Genomic DNA, 17,205 nt, shown 5'->3' with positions numbered 1-17,205 from the left:
CCACCCAGGCTTTCCCAGCTAAAGCTGCACCTTTCTCCCCTGGGTGAGGAATTTAAGCCTGGAACAGGTTCGGAACAGAGGGATTTACTCTCTTTGAACTGCAGCTGCCTCGGGCCAAGTGGAGCTTGGAAGGGGTACAAGGGGTGATGCAGGTGACACAGCAGTTAGGAAACAGTTGTCCCTGCGGGAAGGCCGACCATGGAAGCGATTGCCTCTGTCCTTTCAGTAGGACTGAGGGGAAGCACCTGTGGTCTGTCCCTCCGCTCGGTCCCCCAGAGCAGCCTGAGGCCGCGCCGCGTCCTCACTTCACTCATGCTGCTTTGTCTGAACATCTCTCTGGCATTTTGAAGCAGATAGTGATTTGAGGTTCCAAAAACAGAAAAGGGGCTCTTGAATGAAGAGGGCTGACTGGAGGGGACTGGAACCAAGACGTAGTGAAACAGCGGCTCAAAAACTGCAGGAAAGGCTCTCAGGGGTAAAGTTCCTGATTCCACCCCATGCAGTTAGTCAATCACCTCACTCTTGGACTCCGACCAGGTTTGATGATGGGACAGAAATAAACAATGTTGATTTAGCAACCAGAGAAAACAGCAACGCAAGCCGGCTATTGTTGAGGGAAGTAAGAGAGAGGGGAGGTAGGGAAGCCTGGTGCCTGCTCTCCTGCCCGCTGTGGTCGCTCTGGGTGATGAATTTGGGATAGCACTGACGTCTGAGGAGAGGGATGTCAGAGAAACGTGGCAGTGAGGGCCCAGGAGGTGGCGGATAGCATGTCTTTCATCTCTGCCACCTTTTCTCCTCCTCCTTCATCTCAGAACACAAGCCTCATGCTGTCTGCAGAGACTCAGACTATTCTATTCTGAAACTATCTCTGCCCCGCCCCCTCACTTGCAGGTTTATACAAATTTTAAAACCAGAACAGAGTGTAGATAACCTGGAATTTTCCCTAAACCCACTGCCTGGCTTTGTCAAATTCTGAGCATATGGTCAGAATGCTGTCGATGCTCTTTGTCCCTGACAGATGCCACCAGAGTGCTTTTTTTTCACACACAGCAGATGCTCAATAAGTCACTGTTGAGAGAACAAATGCACCAACAAAGGCCTGCACGGACTTGCTTCAGAAGGGCAGAGGTAAGTATGTTTGGGCCAGGGTCTGCCCTGGGAACAATTAAGAATTCTCCACAGCAGTACGGACGGACGGGGCACCCTGGGTCTGCTCCTGTGTCAGGAGCTTGTCAGCACCCAGATACAAAGGTGGGGCTGGGAGCTTCTGCAAAACAAGGTTGAACTGTGTCCAGGCTTATGCTACAGAAAGGTGGAGGTCAGACCTTAGCATCAGCACAGTCTAGCTGCAGTCACTTCAGGTTTCTGCCTCTGGATGGAAATTCCTTCCTGGATATTGTAAAGCAATACATATAGACAGCACATCTATGGCTCTCATTGCCATTTTGCCTTCTTTTTTAAGTTCTGGTAGTTTTTGCCCTAAATGTACTAAAAGCCATGAGAGTTGGGGTGTATTAGGTCATGGGGAAATGTAAAGGCTATGTCGAAGGCTGATACTCTGAAATTCCACCTGGCCTATAGCTTCTATAGCAGCGGCTAGTCCACCATGCTGTTGCTTCATGTATGAAAAGGTCCTTTTCTAGCTTTAGGCCAGGATACCATAATGCAGAAGGCCTATTCAAGAATCCAGGGGACATTCGAGGTAGCAGAAGGCAGTTCTTCAATTCAGTGTCCGCTTAGCTCCTATTGCCACGGTAGTAACGGCTCAGGGCCGGGTCAGAAGTAGGCAGGGGGTAAGTGGTCCACAGGCCCCTAAGAACATTGTTTTCTTTTCCTTCCATTTGTTCCGTTCCCTATGGCTTTAAATCATCCCACAGACCAAGGCCTGGGCCTACTAAAAACACGAAACTTCCCAAATAAGCTACATTCCTTGAAGCTGCTTGCCAGGCTTCATCCTGAAGCTAAGCCTGGGGACCAGGAAATGTGAAAATAGTAAATCCGGATGGGAGAGCTCATAGTTAGGGCTCCCCCATACGTGTTTTCCTATTTCCCTTCTTCACACCGATGCCGGGGCTTATGGATCGAAGCTCTGGGGAACTAGAAGGATGGTGCAGGCAGAATCTCTGAAAGGCTGTTTCTCATCCCACTCCCAGGATTTTCTTTTCAAGTGCTCTCTTCCTCTGTCACTGCCATCAAGCTGAGAGGCTGTACCTGCAGCAGAGGAACTCGCCCCCTCGGAGTGGAACTCACTACCCCCACCCCCCATGCCCAGCACGCTCCAGGGCCAGCTGGAATGTTCTCAGCCTTGGTTTTGAATCAATCATGAAATGATGAAAAATGCTCAGAGTATTTCTTTCATCTTTACTTCTTAAAAAACAAACACCCCAAAGTAAAAAAAAAAAAAAAAAAAAAAAACACTGACTCATCCCTGCCAAACTGTGCTTTCCAAAGGAAGCCAGTCAGCAGATTCAAATGAACAATGAGAGAATCCCATGATTCAAACCTGATGCTTTAGAGGCTGACATCCTGAGCTGAAATAGCCACAGGTCACCATCTGGCCTGATTTGGGGGCAGTCCTTTTTTGTGTGGCAGCAGAAGAGGTGAAACTCTTTCTAGTCAACAGTCAGACAGGCTTCTCCTGTTATAGAAAAGTTATGAGCCTAAGTTCAACTTAGTGGTTGGTGAGCTATATTAAGAATCATATCCTGTCCTTCAAAGTCTAGACGATGTATTTGTAGCTCTGGCTTATCTCAGGGGTTACGGATCTCAGGGACCAGAGCCTGCAGTCCTTACATGGATGGGTTCACTGTGATGTTTCAAAACTTCTCACTGAAATTAGCAGACATAATTTGACAGACACTTGGAAAGGATTACCCATAATTTGGTTGAAGGCCAGGTTTGGCGGTGAATTCTTTTAAAATCTTAGACTTTAGGAAGTACAGGTTGAAGATGGAAGTAAGACAGGTTGAAAAGATGATATTAAAAATGTAATTTAAAACTGGGAGGCAGATCCCTGGTGAAGGACAACTCTCCCTTGACCTGCCAATTCCTGGCCTTGTCTGTCTCCTTACTTGGAAAACCCCAGATTGTCCACATGGTGGATGTCTGTAGCTGCTCTGCATATGGTAAGTTCTAGCACTCTACAGACTGGTCATCTCCAGAGAGACTGAAGAGATAGAGAAAACATGCTCCGGCAATTCCACCTGGTTCAAAGGATAAGTACGTGTCCTTAGTTTGCAAAGGAGAAAAGGAATCCAGGGCGATCTGGAGCAATCATTGTCACCTTTCCAGCTTCCGTGTTGATGACATCAAATGACAGATACCAGAGAAATAATTTAAAATAAACGAGATAGAGTTTTCCATGATTCACTAAAGTGGTAGGAGTATTCATTATTCAGGAAAGCTTGGAACCATTTGTCAGCTGCTACCTAAAATTTAGCATTTAACTATAATTATGCCTAGTTAGGAATTAAGCAAAACAGAAAGTGTTTCAACATGACCAACTAGCTGCTACAGATCCTAACTGCTTCACAGTTGAATTTTTTAATCTTTTGTTCTGTTTTTTGTTCGCACAATAAATCCCATTCTTAACAGATAAATGTCATGAAAACTAAAATATAATGATGTTAGCCAGCTAACCTGTCTGTCCCATGCCCCTTTAAAACACCTAGGAAAAAGCCTGCTTCTATAGTTATAAGTCAATTTCCTCTGAGGAAGAAGATCCAGGCCAGACTCTCTTTTCTTTCACACAGCTCCTATGAGACAGAAGCAGAACCTTTGTCATAGGTAGGTTATTATCAAGGTGTCAAATACTGGACTAGAAGAAAGTAGGCTCAAATAACCTTTATCCAATGATCTTTTCTCAAAAAAAAAAAAAAAAAAAAAAAAGGAGGTGGGGAGAGATCGGAGATTGACTGCACGGGTTGGTACACAGAGGAAAACAAACCTCCATCATCTGCACATGATCAGTAGTACCATAACCAGTTAACTTAGAGCATCATGAAGACATGGGGCCTGCCCATTTGAAGCTTACATTCTAATATAAGGAAAAATCGTGACAGCACTTGATGAATGAAAAGATCAATACATAAGAGGGGCAAAAGGCAGGACAGAGCCTCATAAGAACAGCAGGGCTTAGCTGGATGAGCCAATGATTTTAGGAATAAAATAAAACAAAAATTCCTACCCAATTCTTTTCACTGTGTCGATAAGAATTTGGAAACTTGGTTAATTTTGTCGATTTAAATGTCAGTAAAAGAAGTCAACCAATTTGACGTGTTTAATTGCAAGGACCTGAAGAACAAAACCAGCTAAGAACAACCCAGTATCTGTAAGACACAGTCTGAATCTCTGCACTAAGTGTGATGCAATTCAGTCACTAACTGCCGTAGCTGGGAAAGGATCCAAGTGAAAATTTAACAGTGGCTGAAAAAGGAGGGCACAAGGGTGAAGGACTCTAAAATCCACAACTTATCCCTGAACTTGAAACCCACTCAAAAACCTCCCCAAATCCATCTGGCACAACCACCACTGCATTTCAAAGCAGCCCGCTCTCCTCAAACCTGAGTCGGCCCGCAGAAGACAGACATGCCAACTTGAATGACTCTGCTCTGCATCACTCTCTCGGTTGCCAAATTTAGGCAGCAACACATCCATTCGCCTTCCCAGAGCTTTCCAGAATATGTCTAGTGTCACGGGTTGTCTATGTCCTGTCACTTGACCCAGTAAACTCACTGTTCATTTAACACACAGAAACAGATCACAAGCCAACCTCCGCCACAGGCCCCCTTCTCCCGAGTCACACACGGCACCGGCTGACCAAGGAGACCTCTGACTAAAAACACGAACACTGGCATCAGTGCGTGTCATGTATGTTTGGGGTAGAGTTCTTTTAACAGCTTGCTTAGAAGAGCAAGTCTTCCACACTGATAACTAACTGTCAAAACCACCTCAGCATGTGCTCTGCCTAGATAATGCAGGAGATTCTTACTCAACTTCTCCTTAAAATTAGCGAATTCAGCAGGAGTTAGAGGGATCTAAGGGAGGTACACATTCCACTGCCTTCCGCAAACCAAAAGGAAAGGAAATAGTGAAGATTTTAATAGTCCAGTTGCTCAGTCACCAAGAGTACTGGGACACCAGGCCTCAGTCTGAACTCTTCTCTGTCGTCGGGCTGAGGCCCACTCTGGTCATTTGTTCATTTTCATTTTTCATGGCCTGTGCTGTGGCAATTAGAAACACTTTTGGATAAGGCAACATTGTTCCTTAAATAACATGCCCATGGCATTTTTCTTCTTTTTGTTACTGTGATGGCCAACGAAAGGAGCCTCCTACTCTTCTGGAGTTTGCAGAGACTGAATTCTAGAATAAAAATGGAACTGGCTCATCCTGAGAATGGTGTAGCAAGCAATGATCTTTAAAGTGCACACAGAGAGGACAGAGTTGGGCACACTCTTGTTGTGGAGGAGAGTGGGAGCAGAGGGAGGGTAGGGAAGAAAGGACCAGGACTGGCAGCAGTGAGTTCCTTGGTTGCTGTCCCTGCCCCTCCCCCACCCTTCCATGTAAGATGCGTCACCAGCAGTTAGTTCATTGCCAGCCCTCACCGTTCAAATCTTAGCGGAGAAAAAGGATGTTAAACGAAGGAAAATGAAATGGAATTCTATCACTTTCTGGATTTTCTTCTTCTAACTGAAGTTGACTTATAATCTAGGAAATAGTCCTTGGTTTAAATTAAAAGTGGGAAAAGCATGGCACATTAAGGTAGCAGATAGCTGGAAAAAGAGGAAAGTCAAGGAGACCATAGTTAGGTTTACCTGAAGGTGATCACTTTTGTAAGGAGGACAGTCCATAAAAATGCGGCCAGCGGGCTGGTCCCCGGGGTTCCAAGAAATGAGGGAACTGCAGTTTCCATGCCGATTCTACCTTAACATCTGGGTCGCTTGAAGCAAAGAAGCTGCTTCACCTTCCTTGAAGACCCAGGAGGAGGCATGCATCTGACTCAGTTTTAATACCAGTACTTGGTAAAGTGGTAAGATGTCTGTAAAATGCTTTGAGCGCCCAGGAAACAAATCAGAGGCAAAAATAATAATAATAATAATAATAGTAACATAGATGGGGGGGGCATTTTACAAACTATATAGATGTCTAACCAATGTACCGTATACTTGAAACTAATTAAAATAAAGTCACAGAGATATAAAAGCTAACATAAAGATATAATCAATAATATTGTAATAACTATGTATGGTGTCAGATGGGCACTACATTTTTTGAGGTGATCACTTCCTGAGTTTTATAGATGTCTAATCACTAACATAATATTGTATGCCAATTATCATTGAAAAATAAGTTATTTAAAAAGTTTAAAAAAATTAAAAATAGTAACATAAAATAAAATAAGTATCACAGAATCAAAGAAAAGAGAAATGAGTCATTGAGAAACAGGGACACCACTTCTCTAGGTGACCTAGAGCTTCCTGGAGCTGCCCGCACCCCATATTCTGCTGAGCCCTTTCACCTAGAATGAGCCCGCACAATGGCTTGCTGGGGCAAGGGACCTAGCTTCTGCTCCCATCTATAACTACAGCCATGTCCTAAGTTACCCCTCTGGAACAGATGCTGAGGGAGGCAAGAGGTGAGGAATGCCCGGGATACACCTCTTGGTATACTGTCTATCTTGAAAGAAAGGGATTTAAACCAACAGAATAGTACACAGGTTGACGTACATCTGATAATAATACAAAAGATGCACTGACCTATTAAAAAGTCATTTAATGTGTATTCCAGGATGGCCAATACAAGCTGGTTAGGTAATTAGCCCTTGAAGAGTTCTTTTTATAGTCATATAAAAATGTTTTACTGTTTAAAAAGAAATCTAGTATAACAAAAACATATCCACCAATGGTTTGTATTTTTTTCCCATTTTCAGGTTTGCAAGATAATTAAAAATACATACATTGTATCTCTGAGCACATCACTGTTCGTTAGCTAATCAGTTTCGGCAACACACTGCACAGAGGTATACCACCATTGGTTTCTGACATTAAGTTAGCTTTAAGCTTACTGGCTATGCCAACAACTGGAGGCAGTTTGGAACCCAGTCCCTGGAAAGCATTTGCAGGATTTACCACCCGTTTGCCTGACGCCTTCTCAATGGTAAGAGGTCTAGGCACAGACTTGCTAATCCAAGGGTGTCTTAATGCTTGAGCTGGGGTCAGGCGGGCAGAAGGATCCCAGTGAAGACACCTTTTCAAAAACTCTATAAACAAATAGTCATCACACCCTTTCAGAGCTGTCACCCAGTCTTTGCTACCTGGGGGGCCCCGCTTTTTACCCCGACGTGAGCGACCCCCCACAAGCACAACTCTCCCATCCGCCTGAGTAGTCACAGAACAGTAGCGAGGCAGGCCCTTGGAGTTAATAAAGTACTTGGTACGTTTGCTCTGCTCCAGAAGTTTGGGTGGTGGCATCCCTAGAAGCTCCATCATGCAGGCCAACTGGTCCCCTTCGTCCTCCCCAGGGAAGAGAGGGTGCCCTGTTAAAAGTTCTGCGAGGATGCAGCCAAAACTCCACATGTCAATAGGCGTGCTGTAGCGGCCTCCCAGGATGATCTCTGGAGCTCTGTAGAACCGAGACTGGATATACGTATAAAGCTTCTGGTACTCGAAACAGCTGGACCCAAAGTCGATGACCTTGGTCGCACTGCGCCCATGGTGTTTCAGGAGAATGTTTTCTGGCTTCAGGTCGCAGTGAATGATCTTATTTTTGTGGAGAGCATCCAAGGACTGCAAGATGGACTGAGCAAACTTGCGTACCAACTGGACGCTAAAGCCCTGAAACTTGTTTTTTTTAATGAGCTCATAAAGGTCTATGCTCAGCAATTCAAAGGCCATGCAAACATGGTTCCGGAATGTGAAACTTTCCAGCATGTGGATGACGTTCATGCTACCAGTTTTATCCTGCTTTCTAAGATGCTCCAAAATCCGGATCTCCTCAGCTGCTTGACGATGGAAACGCTTCTCATTGCGCACCATCTTCAAGGCCACATACTGTCGAAGTTTGTGATCATAGACCCGGGCCACCTGTCCAAAACTCCCCTTGCCAATAATTTTCAGCACCTCATATCGATAAGCTAGATGGTCTCTAGGTACATGGATGTAAGCCCCATCTGCATCATCATACCCCCCATTATTGGGACCACCAATAACTCCATGTCTTTTTTTGGCATGTGGACCCACAAAGTAAATTTCTGGATAATTGATGATTTCCAGCTTCTCATAAGCAGTGAGGTGGTGTTTATATTGCTTCAGTGCTTGTTCTGGAGTCAGAGGCACCACTTTGGATGCTTTGGGTGAACTGCTGGACTTCACCGTATTCAAGCTATCTGAGCTTTTACCCTGAGAAACGGTAGGAGAGCATTTTTCGGAGTCATTGATGCCATCTGGCTGAAAAGTATCAGATCTTCTGTTGCCAAAGTCTTGAAACAGCTGTTCTACCTTCATTTCACTTCCATTCAGGACGTGCTGAGTGTGATCTCTTGTTAACTGTTCGGTGGTGATCTATGGAAAATAAAAATGAATGTACGCTAAAAACAGTGGAAGGATGAAAGAATCCTCCCCCTGAATGAACAACACCAAAACATGTCCAGCTGCTTAGGTGAAAACAACCCAAAAGTGAGATAAGAAAAGCGGAAGTCTCCAGAAACTTCTATGTATTAATCCTCAAGCCTCCTGAGTATTATAGCCACCCCTGCCCCTACATGTACCTTGCTTTGTTCAAGATAAGATGGTCTTCTTACCATACTCTAAACATGCTAGGTTCCTTCTAATAGGAATGTCTCTCTACTGAGAATCTTCTCTCCCCATCCACTCAAATCTTACACTCTTTCAAGGCCCAATCCAAGTCCTCTCTCTTCCACTCAGGACTACTCCAAGACCATACTAATTAACCTCATATCTTAACTGCAGCCTTTCAAGGCTGTACACAAAATCCGGCACTTGATTATATATATACTGTCTCATATTGTTTACTAATGGTTTCAACTACCTTCCAAAATCTTAAGGGCATATAGCAGGATCAAAAATAATGTATATTAAAGTGTTCTGTAAATGATAAAGCCCTACTAAGGGACAGAGGTAGGATTTGATCCCAGGTCTTCTGTCAGTCCAGGACCCTGCCCATTAACATAACTCGCCCGCAGGTTCTCCTATCCTAGTGCCTGTACTACTACTCTTCAGCGGGGCTGAATGCTGGTCATGGCCTGGAATCAACCAAGGAGTCATCATCTACTCCCAGGTCCCTCAATAGGCTTCTAGCTCAGTTCATTAAATCGGAAAAGCTCTAAGGCAGAGAGAACACTTTGATCATCCGGGCCGATTTTTTATTTATTTGACAGTGAGAGCCCAACGCTCTGGTATTTCTTATAAAACTCTCCTAGAGATACAGGGTCTCCCTGTCCCCCTTGCATAGGCACATACGCTGACTCTTCCTCATCAAGAGGAAGATGATAAAGCCATACTACTACTCTTTTTGATTTTCTTTAACCTTCGCCTGCAAAGAACAGTAACCCACAGAAGAAAGCTCTACATACTCCTCTGAAATGAAACAAGGTTCTCTGAAATTAGATGGAGCGAGAGAAAAGCAAAAAAGCCAAACACTAAAAAAAAAAAAAAAAAAAAAAAAAGTGAAATGTTGTTGTTTAAAAAAAATTCTAGGATACTGCAAAGAAGATCTATTATTCTTAATGGAATCTGAAGGATTGTGCTCCTAATCTTTTTGACAATTTCTGGCAGTTTCTATGATCAGGGGTAGATAATGTCATGGGAGCTCTGAACAACAGTTATGATCTCTAAAAATATGATAAAAATTTAAAGGTGATGATCCAAAGTGGCCAAACCTTTAAAACAACTGAATTTTAGTATAACCTGTGCAAACAACACCTGGCTTATCACCTTAAATAAATGACATTTTAAAAGATGAAACTATAAACAATAAAAAAAAAGATTAAAAAATTTAAGTGCTGGCATACTCTTTCAAAGACAGCTCCTAATCTAGGTTATAAAAGAACATTAGTTCCCACCTGCTCTTTTTAGGTCATTTAATCAATTTCAACATTTATAGAGTACTACAGTTAAAAATGATGTATTCAACATTCTTATACAAAAGCAGCCAGTACAACTGTAGTCACACTGCAACACTTAGTTTTAAAGTAAAGAGACAAGATACGAACCAGGGAAAATCTTGCTGATACCAAAATAGAGAACTACCACTGGTCAAAAAATTAAATAGGGCTACAGACAGAACCTAAATACCTTGCTAAAATGTAAGATATAAGGCAACATTTTTCTCATTGGTAATTAAGTCAAATAATTATCTCTATTTTGGGGAAAGAAAAAAGAAAGGGTCTTATCCACCCATCCAACATTCACATGAACGTTTATTGTTCACTATTATAAGTGCTAAAAAAAATAAACACACGTTCTCAAGGAACTACAATCTATTAGAAGATACTCTGGATGAATTAGAGAATTATCATTGTTTGGTTCTAGGTACATTTACATAACAAAAATGACATGTGCATGCATCTCAGCCAGTTTTTCTTAAAATTCTCATTTTCAAACTTAAATGCATCTAAATATTTACTGCTAGTCTTGGGAACACATTCTGAAGAAATGTGAAGTCAGAAGGCCTGGGCTGGGATCCTGGCTATAATGCTTAACCTTTATCCCAGTTTCTTAGCCTCAGTTTCTTTAACTGTAGCATATAGACAATAATACCTTGCAGGATGTTGTTGAATCGAACTGTGATGACATGTGAAAGACCCTCACAAACTATAAAACGTGCAAACACTGGCAATCATTCTTCATAAACTATGATGTAGCCTTCTATATGCTCTCCCTTTCCCCATTCAGTTGACTTCTTCTCTCTGTGGCACCTTCCTCCATATTTCCTGTCTCCCTCCACAGGGCGTCTGGCACTAAATATGCCTTCTGCTCCATGCAGGTCCCCACAACAGGCTTTCCCTTAGGGTGTACAGAAACACATCAGCCACTTTCTCCCCCACATAAAACTTGCTTTCAATTTGCTATACAATGTTACCTCTCCAGAGATATTTGAACTTTAACAGAAGATCAAGGCCTTAACTCAAAAGAATGATTCTCTAGGAACTACAGTCATCAATGACAAGGAAAGGTATTTGTGGTCCGGGGCCCACTCCTGGGCATTTCACCTACTCTGCCTCCATGTAAGGCTGCGCTGGCTCTGGAGGCCTTCATTTTTGTTTGTGATAAAGAGAGAGTCTCAGGTACAGGACACTAATAAGAGCAGATACATAACAGAAATTTAATTTCCACAGAACTATTACAAGATTAAGGATGTCATGTGGATTTCCTGACTCATGGTTTTCCCTAAAAGCAAATATAAATCTCTCTTCCTGCAAATCAAGTCTTATTTTGCCCTCTGGAATTACCCAGAAGTATCCAAATTTCATGTAAAATCCCTCAGACATCTAAAAGGGGCTGTGTCGCCCCCACCATTTTTCTTGAGGTTCATCATCCCCATTACACCCTCTACCCCACACGGCTTGTGTCAGGTTCCCTTACACATTCCTATTCACATTCTCAGCACAGGGCTGCACTTTGTCTCTCTTGAAGTGTAGCTCCCAGAACAGAATATGATACATCAGGTGTAGTCGGTCCACTCCAAATTATCAAGGTCTGTGAATCTGAAGAATTCCAGGAAGGAATTTTTCCATGCAGGGAAAAGTTCTCTCCTTAGCTTTCTTTCCTTTCCTGTAAATAACTCAAATACTGACCTGAATTAATTATGTATCAAGTCTACTGTGCTATAAATAAAATCTTCCTTCTATTGTTCTAGGAAGAGCTATGATTTTCGAACAGGTATAATAAACTATTATACACAGAGTACAATAGTTTTAAAACACTATATATTTCTATTCTGGGTTTATAATCACAATAACCAAGTAAGGTATATAATCAACTATATCAAATATCTTAACTATGTAATTATATCCAGAGACACAGATAATGCCAGATTAATCTTGTTTTATTTAAGAATGCTTCACGTACACTGTTAATTTGGAGGTCTCTTGACATGTCAAATCAAATTTTCTACTGTGTTAATCAAGTCTTAAAGATCTTACGAAATTCAGAAAAAAAAGAAACCCTCCCATCCACATACGAAACACTACCCTCTCCCTAGTTCTTGACCCAAAATCTCTGCAACACAAAGCTTAACCCAATAAAAGCCTAGAAGCAGATAATTTATAGTTTACAATGAAAATGTAAAATCATCTTGGATAAACACTAAAAGACTTTTAGTGATGCGAAAATAGCAACAGGGTCTCAGAATGAAGTCATGGCATCATGAACTGTGTCACCAAGACGTCAAAAAGCATTTTTTATTCTCGGCAAAGTATTCAGAGACTGTGTTGGAATCTAAAATCTTGTGTTTCCCAAAAACTGTTACTGAATACCATACATTAAGAAATTCATTGGGAGGAAAAGGGGAAGGGATTAAGAAGTACAAACTTCCACTTAAAAAATAAATCACGGGAATATAAAGTACAGCACAGGGAATATAGTCAATAATATCGTAATAACTATGTATGGTGCCAAATGGGTACTACACCTACCACTTTGCTCACTTTGTAAGGTATACACATATTGAATTACTCTGCTGTATACCTAAAACTTATATAATATTGTATGTCGAGGATATTAAAAATAAATTTAAAAAGAAAAAGTAAAACTAAAAATATAGTTCTCTTTAGCATACAAATAAGCTAGAATTGCATTTTAATATTGTAGGGAAAAAAACCCCTGCATATCTATGAATTCAGGGATATTTTTTATTCCTTGTTTTGTTAAATGGAGCCTTTGTAATACACTGTATATATCATCCTGTAAAAAATAAATAACCTGAATAAAAGTAGCATATTATTTCTCTACTGCCACATATTTATCCCAGTGGTTGAAAGAAGTAGGTAGGCTCTAAATCAAAATCAATCTGAAAAGCTAAGCTCCGACCACAGAAATTATTCCAAAGTCAAGAACCACAAAAAAAATACAAAGGATACAAAGAGTCTGGGTTGCCAGAGAGATGTAACTGTACCTTGAGCATTAAGTAGCACTTCCTCCTTTCCGAGACAATTACAGAGCAAAGAATGACTTCATCTACTTACATTTAGTCTTCTGGGTAGAGGTGGTTCGGAAGGATTGCAGAGAACGTTTGAACACGGTGGGCATTTGGTTTCATCTATCATCATGAAGGTATCATAGACACCATCCCCCAATCTATTTGAAAGGATTACAGATAAAATCTGTCAGTAACTGAAGTACACAAATTTCTATTTCCAAAACATTCTATGTCTTAACTGCTTCGTATTCCACTACAAAGAATAATGAATGTAAATAATCATCTATACTGCATTTTGGCACTGAATACAAACAACTAGGGTATTTGGCATAGGAATAGAGGAAATATAACTTTTTTTTTTTTAAGAGTACAGCATTTCTAGGTTTATATTTTGAAATAGTTAAAACAAGTCTTACTTTTTGGATGTTGTTAAAAATAAGGGCTATCAAAAAAGGATCTCATTCAGCTTAGTACTTGAAAATAAAGGCTTCGAATCTAAAGCCTAAAAAACAGAACAGAAACAAACAAACAAAAAGACAGAGGTAACTGTACTTTCAAGACTTGGATCCTAATCTCAGCTCTACCGCTGGCTGCACCACATTCCTCCAGAGCCTGTTTTCCACATGTTGTAATGGAGAGAATAGTTCCAGTCAATACTCTTCTGCGTCTTACAGGCAGGAAATAAGAGGCCTTGTTAGGGCTGTGTTCTTTCAATTTATTTATTTACTTACCTATTTAACATGTACCTATCTTGTAGAAAAATACAGGGAAAACTACAGCAAATACTAAAGGGTCCTCTAAATTACAAAATGTACTGAATTGCACTTCTTTACCCACTGCATTTTCTGGTAGATGGTGGAAGCTAAAGGCTAAATGACTAAGAATCATTTCTTCATTCTTTAACACTGCCTCCACCACGGTAAGGGAACACAAAAGACGGAGAGGATTTATTTAATCCACAAGATAGCCCTGAATAATGTATTTCCTCTGCCACCAAGAACATGAATTTCCCAGTTACACAAATTAGCATTTCATATATCATTTTTACATGATGTACTATGAATACAATGATGACGACCGGATTGCAGGGGTAGAATTTTAAAAAAAATCTTTTAAAATATGCTAGAATGTTTTAGTTGCCTGTAAAAACTGTTTTGTAAAATTAATTCTAGAGCTTTCTTAATTAATGTGTCATAGGAGTACAGAGTAAAAAATACAAATATTTTTGAGATGTTCTTTTTAAAAACATGCTTTCACATTCTGATAGAATCATTTATATCTTTAATGAAAACTGCTTCAATGACAAGAACTAAAAATTCTGGATGTGACTCTTTGCCAACAGTATGAATAAAACGAAACGGGATAGGCATCCACATTTACAGAGAAAAAGAGGAAGAAGACCTACAAGATTTCTTATAAATCACCAGAGAAAATTACTCAAGTCTCCACGCAAATATTGAGAGAAGTCCCTTCTCCCCATTTAATTATAAAATACAATGCAAGGTGGAGAAGCTCTCAAAATAGAATCCACTGAAAGCCGTATCAGCACAAACCCTCACCTGCACTTCCGAAGACAAACCGCACCCCTCACCGCAAAGCGCCAAGAGTTAAGTCCTTGGTCATCTGCTCTGAGCAACAGGGCTTCTCTGAAAGCGATCGTTCCCTGTCTCTCCCAGTTTGCTAAAAATCCCCACTCAAAGTCTGAGCTTCTAAGAGTTCCTTACTATATACCCCTGATCTAGGGCTTCGGAGATAACCTCGACGGTGGGAACCTCGACGGTGGGAACCCCTAACTCCTCTCTAGCCCTCTCCGTCGCTCACTGAGGGCTGGGGGGGAGGGGAGCTGATGAAGAGAAAGAGGGGTGGGCTGGTCCCCAGGAGGGGGTCAGACCCCGTCCCTCGTCCCTCCTGCTGGAGGCCCAAGCCTTCCCCGCCCCTCGACTTTGACCGCCAGCGGCAGCCTCTCCAGCCGGCGCCCCCAACCCGTTACCCCGCGGCGCCGTTACCTCCGCTGCTGGGGCGGGAGTCCGGCTCCGGGCGGCCCCGCATCCTTCCGCCCCGGCCCGCGAGCCGTGCCTCCCATCCCCTAGCTCGGAACCCCCCGCGGGGAGGGGCGGCGGTTGGAGGGTCCAGCGAGCAGAGTCCACTGCACCGGGGCGGCTGCTTTCCGGGCCGCAATGCTTCCCCAGGGACTCTTGGTGGACACACTGCAGCTCCGCGCGCCTTCGCTCGCGACTGGACCCAGCCGGGAGGGAAAGAGGAGCGGCAGGGGCGGGCGGGGGAGCAGTGTGGGCGCCTAGCAACCGCGGCACGCCCCGGGAAATGCCTCTGCGCAGCGACGCGGCGACGCACGGGGGCGGGGTCCGAGGCCTCCCATCACCGCGCAGGCTCCGGGAGGTTCAAGGCTGGGAGGTGACGCTCCCGCCGCCGGGGTTCACTGGGGCGAGCTGAGCGCGCGGGGTCGCAGCCCGGAGATCGGAGAAAGGGTCCGGCGGAGTATTCTGGGAGTAGCACTTAGCCCCATTTCTTCCTCAGAAGCCTGCTGTCTCTTAGCACATTGCAGGGTGGAGTTCTAAAACCTCTTGAATGAATAAAACATAATTTCTTAGGCTTCCCTAATGAGTCCGCCCCGCCCCCACCCCAGGGTAATGAGTTACGTAGGAGAGTAATAATAATAAATCCAGTTAGTAATACTGTAGCAGAGTTTCCTAACATTACGTTGTCTTATTTAATCTCGGTAACCATACCAGATGACAGCCCTCTTTTACAGATTTCTCTAGATTTTAGAATTTGAGCAGGAGATTGTCTGACTCCCTTGCAGGGGGACGCCACGGATGGTAGGGCTCAATGAGCTATTTTAGGGATGAGAAACTGAGGCCGGAGGAGCCGTGCTTTCTTGGGATCTTCTAGTGGGCGAAACCTGAACTAGAAGTCCGCGAACTCTCGGCCTCCCTCTTGCTGCACCCCGCCTTGAAAGGCTCTTCCTGTATTTTTCTTTTTAGTGTGTGTGTGTGGGGGGGGGGGCGGTGGGGGGGGGGTCTTGTCCGAAAAGTTAAGACACCTTAGTAACAGATATTAAGCAGATTTTGATAGTTGGAACGAAAGTGAGAGGGAAAGATGTTAAAGCAGAAAAACACAAGTGTTGTTTTCTTCAGCGTGGCATCCAATCGGGTTTTCTAAACCGGCAGAGCACGAGGCCATCTGACCCTTAAGAAGAAAACCAAAAGCCTTGTTCTCCAAATGCTGAACACGGGCGCCACCTGGTGGGACATAGGGACTCATTGTCCCAAACCGGCATAGAGCATATTCTATAAATTGAAAATTTTCCATCCAAGGCTCATTTCCATGTGACTAAAATCATACTCCGTTTTCATGCCTCCAAGTAAACATGCCCTTAAAATCCAAAGGCTCTTCACTTTATAAACCATGAATGTTTTCATTTGGGGAACCGATCTTTGTGACCAATGTTGCTTTAGCCTCTCTGATATAAATATAAATATAAATGTTTTCTTCCATGATGATTTAAAAAATTTTTCTATTTTATGAATAAGGTTTTGTGGAGGTTTTTTGTCATCTCCCCACCCCCCAATCAGAACAATCCTGCTTTCATGTGGGTTTGTATCTGAGCTCCTCTGGAATCTTTTGTTTGTAGAAAGTTCCATGGCAACCAAAGGTTTGGACTAGATTGTTGCTGAAGTCCCTTTCAGCTCTAAGATTGCAAAATTCTATTAAATAATTACTGTTCTTCATAGTCATGTGCATACTTCAAACCACCTTACTGCCCTAAACATTTGAATGGGACTTACTTCATGTTTTCTTATTTCCTCATCCTGAATCACTGCTTTGAGAGGATTGCGTCTCCAGTCTGTGTTCCAGACATTTCTCTGTGAGCCCACCTGAAGCATTCCTGCTCCCCTTCCAGCCCCTGAGATGGGAAACACAGAGGCTTCCTTATCTTTAGCCTATTGTTCCCATGGTCAAGGGAGGGAGTATTCCTTGAGATTGCAGGAGCTCTAACCTTAGTAACCCAAGTACTTTTCAATATTTCTT

General features: G+C 42.8%; 1 protein-coding gene across 6 annotated transcripts; it reads right to left on the bottom strand.

Moving 5' to 3' along the window:
* Positions 1–6,751: 6,751 nt before the first annotated feature.
* DYRK3 (dual specificity tyrosine phosphorylation regulated kinase 3) lies at positions 6,752–15,429 on the bottom strand. Of its 6 annotated transcripts, none has more exons than XM_036234448.1 (4): positions 15,162–15,429; positions 13,708–13,822; positions 13,202–13,313; positions 6,752–8,558 (listed from the first exon to the last, which is right to left on the bottom strand). In XM_036234448.1, the coding sequence occupies exons 3-4, from the start codon at positions 13,283–13,285 to the stop codon at positions 6,984–6,986; spliced, it is 1,659 nt and encodes a 552-aa protein (XP_036090341.1). In that variant the 5' UTR covers positions 13,286–13,313; positions 13,708–13,822; positions 15,162–15,429; the 3' UTR covers positions 6,752–6,983. The 6 variants fall into 6 exon arrangements, with proteins under 6 accessions (XP_036090341.1, XP_036090340.1, XP_015984768.1 ...); XM_036234447.1 differs by lacking the exon at positions 13,708–13,822 and adding an exon at positions 13,572–13,657; XM_016129282.2 differs by lacking the exon at positions 13,708–13,822.
* Positions 15,430–17,205: the final 1,776 nt, after the last annotated feature.

This window comes from Rousettus aegyptiacus, unplaced genomic scaffold, assembly GCF_014176215.1.
Source record: "Rousettus aegyptiacus isolate mRouAeg1 unplaced genomic scaffold, mRouAeg1.p scaffold_m13_p_17, whole genome shotgun sequence".
NCBI classification, from domain to species: Eukaryota; Metazoa; Chordata; class Mammalia; order Chiroptera; family Pteropodidae; genus Rousettus; species Rousettus aegyptiacus.
Note: the sequence above shows the minus strand (reverse complement) of the source record. Positions and strands in the feature narration are given on the sequence as shown.

Coding starts and splice junctions, on each gene's coding strand:
- DYRK3 (XM_016129282.2), bottom strand. CDS start 15,238: ATGGGAGGCACGGCTCGCGGGCCGGGGCGGAAGGATGCGGGGCCGCCC. Junction 13,314..15,161: donor CTCCCGCCCCAGCAGCGGAG/GTAACGGCGCCG, acceptor CCTTTCAAATAG/ATTGGGGGATGGTGTCTATG. Junction 8,559..13,201: donor CTCTACCCAGAAGACTAAAT/GTAAGTAGATGA, acceptor TATTTTCCATAG/ATCACCACCGAACAGTTAAC.